At 44.0% G+C, this 12,122-nt stretch overlaps 1 protein-coding gene across 1 annotated transcript; it reads right to left on the reverse strand.

Annotated features, from left to right (window-relative positions):
- Positions 1-7,968: 7,968 nt before the first annotated feature.
- si:dkey-33i11.9 (synapse differentiation-inducing gene protein 1-like) lies at positions 7,969-9,489 on the reverse strand. Its single transcript, XM_059567115.1, has 2 exons — positions 9,055-9,489; positions 7,969-8,167 (listed from the first exon to the last, which is right to left on the reverse strand). Exons 1-2 carry the CDS (start codon positions 9,370-9,372, stop codon positions 8,009-8,011), a joined length of 477 nt encoding a protein of 158 aa, XP_059423098.1. The 5' UTR covers positions 9,373-9,489; the 3' UTR covers positions 7,969-8,008.
- Between the last annotated feature and the right edge of the window lie 2,633 nt (positions 9,490-12,122).

Below are 12,122 nucleotides of genomic sequence, written 5' to 3' on the forward strand. Positions count from 1 at the left end.
CAACAGGAGTATTTCACCACACTAAATCATATTTGTAGGACCTTGTGACAGTGAATCTTGCTCTTTTTAAAAAAAAAAACAGCTTCCTTAATCCTCCTATCAGCATCACATGTCTAAACTCACAGCATGGTTTATAAACTCAATCTTCATACTGTTGGTTTAGAACAGAAAGAACTATTAAGAGCTCAGCATTATGTACATTTTTCAAATTTATCAGTGGAGAATGGCAGTTATCGTGAAGTTTCATGAATAAGTTTATTATTATTATTATTGTACATATTTGTGAGACCCCAGATGCAGCTCAAGCTTTGGCCTCTAATGTTTGGTAGTCAACTGTATGTCTCTTATAAGTGACTAAGTTGGTAAAGTGAAATAAACCTGATGGAGAGTCTTTACCAAGTGCTGTATGTCAAGCAGAAGAGATGTTTATTCTTACTTTCACTTTTACCATACTTTCACTTCAGTTAAACAATGGAAATAATTGAACCCATATTCTTAAAGGGATCATGAAATGCATTTTTATTATTATTATTATTATTATTGTCACAAACACGCCAGGTTCCTCCTCCACACAATCACGGCGCACACCCTCACCTGAGTACTAATCATCACCACCTGATCCGCATCACCTATCATCCACCTCAGCACCACAAAAGCCACACACACGCACCCAGTCATTGTCCGGTCACGTTCGCGACAAGATCATTCCTGCGCTAACTATTAGGACTAACTCCTCTTTACCTTCTCTCCAAGGATAACCTTCGAAGTCTCTTCTTCCGTCTTCTCTCCAAGGATTACGTCCAAGATCCTCCTAAAGACCCAACGGTGCGTGTGTGTGGTACCCTCCTTCCCGGCACGGATCCCAACACCCATCCACTCCTCACTTCCCGCTCCTCTGCTTGTGTCCATTTAATAAATTACATCTTTCATCTGTTACTCCTCTGTCTCCGAGTGATCCGTAACAGATGACCGGACCAGCACTGAGAGACACAAGCATGAGCCTCACGGATCCCTTCCCGGAATTAGTAGATGCACTCCGCCGTACACTTATGTCAGCACCTGCATCACCACCACCAGCGAGCACTTCCGCGGATCCTATCATCCCTCCTTCACCTGCCGTGCACGCCAGTCCCATGGCACGGCCAGTGCCCTACTCTGGTTCGGCGGAGGAATGCAGCGGATTCTTGCTTCAGTGTTCACTGGTCCTGGAGATGCAACCGCTCTCGTACCCAACGGATCGAGCTAAGGTAGCTTTCATTATCTCCCAGTTACAAGGCAAGGCTTTACAATGGGCAGACTCTCTCTGGACCCAGAATTCCCCACTTCCGGGAAGTTTTCGGCAAACCTGCCTGGGACTCCTCTATAGGTGAGAGATTATGCAACTTGAAACAAGGGAATAGGTCTGTCAATGATTATGCCTTGCAGTTCAGGACTCTGGCGGCCTCTAGTGGGTGGAACGTACAGGCCCTTCTCACTACCTATCGCCAAGGATTGGAGCCCAGAGTGCGGTTGCATCTCGCTGCATACGAGGATACCATCGGCCTCGAGCGATTCATCCAGCTGTCCATCCGCTTCGCCACTCGTATGCAGTCATGCTTAGAAGGGCACCAGGGCCAGGCGCATTCCTCCTCTCCGCTCTGCCGGCCAGAGAACGTCAGCGCCCCAGAACCAGCCAGCGAGCCATCCGGATGGACGAGGGGAAGGTGAGCGCCGTCCGGGATTGGCCCGTTCCTACCACCATCAAGGAACTACAGCGATTCCTTGGCTTTGCAAACTTCTACAGACGATTCATTCAGAACTTTAGTACCATCACCGGTCCTCTAACCAACCTCCTTCGTCAGAAGCCCAAGTCCCTGTCTTAGACTCCAGCCGCCACCGAAGCCTTCCAGGCCCTGAAGCTGGCCTTTACGACCGCCCCACTCCTCGTGCATCCTAACCCTGATTTACCATTCGTCGTGGAGGTGGACGCCTCTACCACTGGAGTGGGTGCAGTCCTGTCTCAGCAGCAGGGGACACCCAGCCGCCTCCATCCATGTGCCTTCTTCTCCAGGAAGCTCAACCCGGCGGAGGTAAACTACAACATTGGCAACAGGGAGCTACTTGCCATCAAGCTTGCCCTGGAAGAGTGGAGACATTGGCTGGAGGGAGCCAAACACCCCTTTCAAGTTCTCACTGACCATAAAAACCTGGAATACCTTAGGGCAGCCAAGAGACTCAACCCCAGACAAGCCCGCTGGGCGTTATTCTTCACCCGCTTCCAGTTCTCCATCACTTACCGCCCTGGGGCAAAGAATGTTAAGGCCGACGCTCTGTCCAGATGTTACTCACCCGAAGAGAGGTCTGAGAACCCCGAACCCATCCTCCCAGACAAAGTAATTGTTGCCCCTATCTCTTGGTCTGCCGAAACGCAGGACGGCAGCCGACCTTCGCCGTTCCGAGGCTCCCCAGTACCAACCCGGTCAGAAGGTCTGGCTGTCTAACCGGGACATCCGCCTGCGTCTACCCTGCCGCAAGCTTAGTCCCAGATTCATTGGCCCATTCAGTATCACTCAGCAGATCAATCCGGTCACCTATAAACTTCAACTTCCTCCCGAGTGCCGGATTCACCCCACATTCCATGTCTCACTCCTGAAACCTCACCATCCTTCTGTTCTTCCCTCCACAGAACCTGGCGAGACGGAAGCCCCCCCTCCTCTCCTCCTAGATGACGGCGCGGCCTACTCGGTCAAGGACATCCTGGACTCCCGGCGGCGTGGTGGGCAGCTGGAGTACCTAGTGGACTGGGAAGGATACGGTCCAGAGGAACGCTCCTGGGTCCCACGCAAAGACATCTTGGACCCCTCCTTGCTGGATACCTTCCACTCAAGACACCCCAACCGACCAGCTCCCAGGGGTAGAGGACGCCCACCACGACGTCGGGGTCCCCGGCCCTCAGGAGCGGGTCCTGGGGAGGGTGGTACTGTCACAGACACGCCAGGTTCCTCCTCCACACAATCACGGTGCACACCCTCACCTGAGTACTAATCATCACCACCTGATCCGCATCACCTATCATCCACCTCAGCACCACAAAAGCCACACACACGCACCCAGTCATTGTCCGGTCACGTTCGCGACAAGATCATTCCTTTATCCTCTGGACGAAGGCGTGAACGGAGGGGACCACGACTTCGGATTCCCGACTGGGAAAAATAGGTGGCTGGTAACCTACTCTACACTCAAATGAAGATAGGCCCGTAGCTGATATTGCTAAGGTATTGTGGGCATACTCCACCATTGACAATTGTTGGCTCCAGGAGGAAGGATTCTTGGAAACCAAACATCGCAACACCCTTTCCAAATCTTGGTTGGCTCTCTCGGTTTGACCATTGCTCTGGGGATGAAACCCTGAGGACAAACTTACAGTCGCTCCCAGTAATCTACAGAACTCCCGCCAAAATTTGGACACAAATTGGGGTCCCCTGTCAGAAACCACGTCTATCGGGAGGCCATGTAAACAAAAGACGTAATCTACAACGGTCAACGCTGTCTCCTTGGCTGAGGGTAATTTGGGCAAGGGAATAAAGTGGGCAGCCTTCGAGAACCAGTCCACCACGGTCAAAACTACTGTGTTGCCCTGGGAGGGCGGGAGGGCGGTAATAAAATCTAGTGCGATGTAGGACCAGGGTCTCGAAGGGACCGGCAGCGGTTGAAGTAACCCATCAGGGGGTCGATTGGAAGTCTTACCAGTGGCACAAACGGAGCAAGCCAAAACAAAACTGTGAATGTCGCGAGCCATAAGTGGCCACCAAAATCGTTGCTTGACTAAGAATTTAGTACGGTTAACTCCTGGATGACAAGCCACATTAGAGCAATGCCCCCACTGGATGACGTTGGACCGTAATCCCTCCGGCACAAATAATCGATTCGGTGGGCACCCGGGCGGAGGCGTTACCCCTTCTAAGGCTGTCTTTACCTTCGATTCGATCTCCCATGTGAGTGTGGAGACCACTAATGTCTCAGGAAAAATAAACTCGGGAGTGGACGGGCATTCAGAAAGGTCAAAAATACGTGACAAAGAATTGGGTTTAATATTTTTGGAACCCAGGCGGTACGAGAGAGTAAAGTCAAAACGTCCGAAAAAAAAGTGCCCACCGAGCCTGCCTGGAGTTCAGTCTTTTGGCAGTACTAATATATTCTTAATTCTTGTGGTCGGTCCATACTATAAAAGGAACCCCCGATCCTTCTAACCAGTGGCGCCATTTCTCCAATGCCATCTTGACTGCCAACAATTCTCGGTTACCAATATCATAATTGCGTTCGGCAGGGGATAATCGATAAGAGAAAAACGCGCATGGGTGCACCTTGTCGTCTGAGGGAGAACGTTGAGATAACACCGCCCCTACCCCCACCTCCGACGCGTCGACCTCCACCACAAGCTGACGTGATGGGTCAGTGGTGATCAGGATAGGGGCTGAAACAAAGCAGCTCTTCAGTTTGGCAAACACAGCCTCGGCTGTGTCTAACCACCTGAACGTAATTTTGGGGGAGGTCAAGGCGGTCAGAGGTGCGGCTAGTTGGCTGAAGTTGCGAATCTGTAGGGCCTTACGGGAATCTGGACTTGGCCACTCTACCACAGCCTTAACTTTCTCGGGATCCATGCGTATTCCCTCAGTCGGCATGATATACCCAAGAAACGGAACAGATTGTGCATGAAACTCGCATTTCTCCGCCTTGACAAAAAGCCCATTCTCTAGCAATCTCTGAAGCACTTGTCGAACGTGCTGAACGTGTTCCTGGAGAGAAGAGGAAAAAATCAATATGTCGTCCAGGTAGACATATATGAATTGATCAATCATATCTCGAAGCACCTCATTGACGAATGCCTGGAAGACCGCTGGGGATTTGGAGACCATGACCAAGTATTCAAGGTGCCCCCTGGGGGTGTCAAAAGCGGTCTTCCATTCATCCCCCTCCCTGATGCAGACCAAATGATAAGTATTACGTAAGTCCAATTTCGTGAAAATCGACGCTCCCTGCAACCTCTCGAAGGCTGAAGGCATCAGCGGCAAAGGATAAGTATTCTTTATCGTGATGTTGTTCAGTCCCCGGTAATCAATGCAAGATCGCAGCGATCCGTCTTTCTTCCCCACAAAAAAGAACCCCACCCCCACTGGAGAAGAGGAAGGGAGGATGAACTTCGAAGCTAGAGAATCAGAAATATATTTCTCTATAGCCTCCCTTTCTGGAACAGAAAGTGAATATAATTTGCCTTTAGGGGGAGACTTACCTGACAGTAAATCTATGACACAGTCATAGGGACGATGCAGAGGGAGAGAAGCAGCACGAGACTTACTGAACACTTCCTTCAGGTGGAGGTACTCCGTGGGCACGTTAGACAAATCCACTGCCTCCTCCTGAAACACAGACATAGAAACAGACGGACAAGCAGACACTAGACAAGACTCATGACATTTATTACTTCAGGCCAGAAAGGAATTAGATTGCCAGTCTTTCTTGGGGTTGTGTAGGAGGAGCCAGGGGTGACCCTGGACTATGGGTGCAAGAGGAGAGTCAAGGATGTAGAAGGAGATGGTTTCTGAGTGGTTGCCTGATGTGATGAGGGTGATGTCTTCAGTGATGTGAGAGATGACCGGTAGTCTCTGTCCATTGAGGGCGTGAACCGTGATGTGGTGCGTGAGGGGTCTGAGGGGAATGTGAAGTCTGCGTGCAAGTGTATTGTCCATGAAATTACCTTCAGCCCCTGAGTCCAGTAGTGCTTGACAGTTGTGAATCTATGCTGACCATCTTAGTCTTAACGGGAGGAGCGTAGATGATGATGAGGTCTTCTCTGCGGAGATCCCACCCAATAGTAGCCTTATACTTACTACCGGGCTTGGCCTTTTACCGGACAGATGTAGGCGTGATGACCGGTCCCCCCGCAGTAGAGGCACAGGCCCAGGGACCTCCGCCTCTCCTTCTCCTCCCGGGAAAGCCGAGCTCGCCCTACCTGCATGGGCTCGTGATCGTAGGAGGGGCTGGCCGTGTCCCCGCCGCTGACTCGCACGTCCGTCTGGGCCTTAGGTGTGGAGCTGGGTAGGTTCCGTCGATCCACTCGCGTCAGACGTGCATCTACCCTCAGCGCCAATTTGATGAGCCCGTTGAGTGAAGTGGGAAGATGCAGGGCGTAAAAATATCCTTCTGGACGCGGTCAGCCAGCCCATGCAGGAACATGTTCCACTGCGCCTCCTCGTTCCAATGACACTCCACCGACAGGGTACGGAACTCGATGGAATAGTCTCAAAATAAAGTGAGTTACAGTAGTCCAGCCTATGAAATAAAAACGTGAATTACTTTTTCAAACTCTTTAAAAGAAAGAAAAGGTGATGTAGAAGTAGGCCTTGATTTGATTCTGCAGAGGCAGGCTTTCATTGCACTATATGATATGTGATCACTTTCATTTATCACACTGAACAATTAAAACCATAACACCAAAAAAGACATCCAATGTAGATGATCATAACCAAGAAGTAGCCTAGATGAAGAAGAGCATGCTGTCTTTGCTTGTTGATGAAGTTGGAACAGAAAGTAAATGTGACACATACTGTCTACCACTAGTTTTTCAGAACTACTTATTCTGAGGTTATAGTTTCCATTCACTTGATGCAAAAACATTTCTGGTACATCAGACCTTTAACTTCAAACCACAATTTTCAGACAGCAAGTGATATCAAAGGTTGAGAATTACTATTCATTTGGCATCGGCAGTAAAGTCTTCCTAACAACATGTCCACCTGTAAAAGAATAATTGCAGGTTTTTTCTGTTTATAAAAATTGCGTTGCAAAACGGAAAAAGTTAAATTTATCTAACTGACAATTTCACACACAATATTATATATTTGTTATGTTCTATCGCCTAGCAACACACTCAAGTGTTTCATTCTTAATTGATTCAGCATTTTTGAATGAATTTGGTTGATGACATTTAGTTCATGAATGCAGAATCACAGATAGAGGAACTGCTGTCTGTTTGAAAAAAAGGTCTGATCAACTGATTAGGATGGGCAACTCATGGTATACAGTGCCCTCCACTAATACTGACACTTTGTAAAATATGAGTATAGGTAGCTGTGAAAATAAATCATCAGTGAATTTTTTATATTTCATTCATTCATTCATTCGTTCATCAAAAAAAGAACACATTACAAAATTCTAACCTTTCATTAAAGAAATAAGCCAACTGATAGTGACAAAGACACTCACATTATGAAATAAATGTTTTTCTCCAATGCATATTGGCCACAATTATTGACACCCCTAGAAATTCTTGTGAGTGAACTAGGCCTATATTCCCATTCAAAATAATAAAAAAAATTGCACACCAGGTTGACAGCATGAAATTCCATCCACGACTTCCTATTAAACAGGATTATAATTATGATGTACACAAAGGCCAAATTCCCAATTTTCATTTAAAGGAAAATGCCACCATTTTTCCATATTCCTCCCTCTCCATCCAACTTTCGTCAATACAACCAACGTGAGGAGTTTTCAGGAGTGATGATATTACTGCGCCGTGGTCAAAGTGACCACATGGAGCTCTGAATTTGTTGAATCTGTTTGGTGTTTTTCATTGTCATGCACAGGCATTTACGTAGGAAACATTCTCCAAAAAACTGACTTATAAGAGTGATTTATTCAGGAATATGAATAGACATTGCTCAGGTTACACCACATAAATGGTTTTAAAAAACATTGAAACATTGAAAGTTTTAATTTAAGTTCATAATCAAAAGACAGAAAGAAAAACAAACATTATTATTTATACAATGAGAGTCAGAGTATACATGGTTTTGAAACATAAGATAATCAACCATAAAGCATGTTTTAGTTATAATTTTACACCAGAGATGAGCCAGACTGATCTTTCAGATGGAAATGTAAACTCATTTAAAATTCATTATAATCTTTTTTTTAGAAAGCCCTCTGTCTTCCAATTCCTGGTGTCCAACTCTGATGTCCTGAACAGTTATGGATTTAACTGTTGTTTAGTGTTGACAATGATGAGAGTGATATACAACACCATGATGACAATGCCAACACCAAGAGCAGTATTGTTAAGAGTGAACGCCATTCTGGAGTTTCTCTCTGCTAGATGTTGTTGTCCAGACATGTTGGCATTCCGAGTCTGTGAAAATAAATGTGACCCAATGTCAGTTATGCAACGTCTATTTTTCAGCAAAGTAAAACTATGATGTGACCTTCATTTCCTTTATCTGAACCATCGTGTATTGCATTTCTTTTTTTCTGAACTCATTTGGTGCTTTTAATACAGTGAACTATATACAGTAGCGTGTTGCAGAACAACAAAAACATGCTTCAGTGACTTCACTTAGTAACAGCTCACAGATGTGCACAAAGCAATGGTTAAATTGGGAGGTTCTGTACTCCCACAACTCTTTCTCAATAACAAAAAGTCACACCACTTACGGGAACAAAGATGTTTGCTAAAATGGAGGCACGCATCTGCTTAATAAATTAGGTAAATTTAGAAACTTGAACCTTGTTTATCCAAGCATGTAGATTATGAGGAAGTAACACGAGTGAACTTTTGTTTTTACAGCTGACAGTCATGTGATCAGAACTTAACTCTTATGCTTTAGTCTCTTTTGTTTCAAATGTTTTTATAAATGTGTTATTTTTTTAAAATTGTGATCTATGATCTCTCTGAATCAACAAAGCATTGTTAAATAAGCCTTTGAAGGTACATTTCTCTCCAAAATAAAAAAATCTTCTTTTATGGTCTACAGAAGAAAGAAAGACATATGGGTTTGGAACGACATGAGAATGAGTAAATGATGATGACATTATAATTTTGGGGTGAACTTTGTCTTGAAATGAAAGAATTTTAGGGGAAAAATCTATAAACATTAACAAAACAAAAACAATTAGGATTTAATTAATAAAAGTTAAACTAGAGAGATTTCAATTTATGATCGGACAACATTTGTGTATTTCATTTGTATGACACAAATAAACAGTTTGAAATAGGTTAAGAAATTAACTATTTCTTACATTGATAGAGAAAACCAGTGCAGCAATGCCCAGAGGTAAGCAGCAGCACAGCATGGTGAAGATGGAGTAGCCCAGGTAATCTGGCATTGGATACACCATTCGAGTCACATAAACTGCAGATTGCACAGTGACCGCAGCATGTCCTGGATATGGTCCTTGGCCGTATGGCCCTGAAGCTCCATATTGCTGGGCTTGATAGCCAGAAGTGCTCTGGAAGTTCCCTGGAGAAGGCTGTCTAAGATCATTCTGGTATGGTGGTGGCCCAGGCTGCAACAGCTTGGATTTTTCTGATGTACTCCAGTCTTCTTGGGGCTGCATTGTTCTGTTTGGTAAACTTAGACTGTCCTATCTTCTTTGTGCTTTACAGAGTTGGCACACTTTTGTGGACTCTGGCTTAAAGGGAATCAGGTTTTTCCAGTCACGAACTTTGGATGTTATTTTATGGTCACGAGGAGGATTGTAGGTGGAGATAAGGTGTTTCAGGAAGTGACAGCAGTTGGACAGATTCAGTTTCCTTGTCCACACAGTAACACAGTACAGACATAATACTTACATAGTGTTGAATTTATCTGGTTTAATAAAAGTAGAAAATTAGCTTGAATAGTCATAGTGGCTTTTTGGACTTAAGGCTTTTTGGATGTGTGTGTGTGTGTGTGTGTGTGACCCTGGACCATAAAATCAGTCATAAAGGTCAGTTTAGATTAAGAAATTGAGACTGATACATTGAGATTGATAGATCATCTGAATAAATAATCTCTCCATTGATATGACAATATTTGGCTGAGCGACAACTATTTGAAAATCGGTTATCTAAGGGTACAGAAAATAGAAAAAAAATTATATTGAGAAAATTGCCTTTAAAGTTGTCTAAATAAAGTTCTTAGCAATGCATATTACTAAACAAAAATGGAGTTTTTATATATTTTTATGATAGGAAAATTAAAAAATATCTTCATGGATAATGATCTTTACTTAACATTCTAATTATTTTTGGCATAAAAGAAAAATCTATAATCTGGACTTGTGCTACTTATGACTGGTTTTGTGGTCCAGGGTCATTCAATTCTCTCCTCTGTCCGCCACCACATGATTTTTCACTGACAAAACTAGAACAATCAGTAGTCAATTCTCATCCCACCACACACAGGACCTCAAATTAACCACACCAAGTGCTAAAACCAATATCTTTTCCTTCTGTCCCCTCACTGAGACAGAAGTATCAAAACTTCTCCTCTCCATCCATCCTACAACATGCCCTCTAGATCCAATCCCTTCACACCTTCTCCATATTGTTTCTCCTACACTCTTACCAGCACTCACACACATGATCAACACATCTCTCCTCACAGGCACCTTCCACACTGCATTCTAGCAGGCTCGGGTAATCTCACTGCTCAAAAAACCTACATTAAACACTTTTCTTATAGACAGCAACAGACCTGTCTCTCTTCCATTTATAGCAAAAACCCATGACTGAGTTGTTTTCAACCAGGTATCATTGTTACTTTTACAGAACAACAAACTGGATGCTAACCAGTCAGGTTTCAAAAGGCCTGGGCTTTAGTCCGTGTTTGCTTTTTATTTTTGCTTGACAGTCGTCCGCGAGGGGCTGTCGCGCTGTTTTGTCATTAAAGTCTTTATTGGATTGTCTGCCGGTTCCCGCCTCCTTCTTCCTGTGAATATGAAGTTTTGTAATGCTTTACAAGCACTCTTAATGGTCAAAAACAAAGGGCCCACTTTTGCCATTTTAACGACGGAAAAATGGTCTGTGCACCAGGGCGCATTTTTGGAATGGGTTGTCCTTATTCTCTTAATAAGTGATGGACGTAACGTTCAATACACCAACCACAGTGTCATCTCCCATTCCCTTTAAGAGCGAGATGCGCTCACGCCATGGCATATCACTATTTACATGGCATAATTTGTTGGTGGAAAAGCTGAACACTTCTCAAGCGAAGAAACTGATATGCTTGTGCGCGAAGTTAAAGCGCAGAACAGATCATCGGTGATATGTATTTTAGATTTTTAATCCTTCAGAGAACATTTTTATTAATTTAGCCTTTATTTAAACATTTCATTTCCTAATATATTAATTTTTTCAGTTGAAAATTTCCTTATTTTTTTTAATACTAATTACTGAAATAAAAAAGAGTTTTTTTTGTGTGTGTGTCCTGGATTTCATGATAATGGAGACGGAATGTAAGAGCACAATTTACATGATTGAAAGAGCATGAAAATCTGGCTAAATCTCCTATGGCAACTTGCAGTGTTACATATCACCAAGAAAGGAAAAAAATGCTTTAGACACAAGTTGTTTCCGTTGTTTTCCATGTTCGTGCAGTATGTTTACATGGCTTTTTAAATATACCGGGTAGCCAGTGTTTCGTACATTTGTGGCCAATCAGCATACTTTTACATCACTGGTAGTTCCTATTGTATACAGTGTTGTGCAAGTTACAAGTACTTCCAAACTGTAAATAAATTATAGATTACTTGATACTGTCATTTAAAAGTCTGTGTAATATATAATGCCATATGCAATTGTAAAATGACAAGATGCGCATATGTCCATCTCGCGAATGTACAGTTTTCTGCCATCTTCACTCATTAGCTGGTTTTCCACTGGCCAGTGCAAGCTGGGGCTAACAGTGAGCCGGGCAGAGCTCATAGCCTCGGACCTCGAGCACAGAGGGTGAAATCATGCCACGTCATGCCAGTTACCTCGTGGCACTCCTGAAAGCCCGCCTTAAACACGCTTTCACTGGACTACATCACACAATACAAAGTTCCACCAGCAAGAGAGAGATGAATAAAAAAATAAAAAAAATCGCTAAACAAATATATCAGAGATGTACAACACACGCAGCTGTTGACTGACCACAAACAGGAAATGTAACTTATTTGCTTCATTTTTGATTTGTTAATGACTTGCGGTCTTGCTTTTTTTCTTTCTTTTTTTTTTCTTTGAACAATAAAATTTTTGGCTAAAAGTGTGTTGTAACGCAAGCATTACTGAACATGTACCAAGTAAAATATTACTGAAAATTGATTAGTAATGCCTTACACTA

This window comes from Carassius carassius, chromosome 15 (assembly GCF_963082965.1).
Source record: "Carassius carassius chromosome 15, fCarCar2.1, whole genome shotgun sequence".
Classification (NCBI taxonomy): Eukaryota; Metazoa; Chordata; class Actinopteri; order Cypriniformes; family Cyprinidae; genus Carassius; species Carassius carassius.

What these genes read in the sequence shown, in the direction of transcription:
- si:dkey-33i11.9 (XM_059567115.1), bottom strand. Translation starts at nt 9,372, where the DNA reads ATGCAGCCCCAAGAAGACTGGAGTACATCAGAAAAATCCAAGCTGTTG. An exon ending in CACTGGTTTTCTCTATCAAT is followed by an intron (nt 8,168 to 9,054) that starts GTAAGAAATAGT and finishes TTATTTTCACAG; the next exon opens with ACTCGGAATGCCAACATGTC.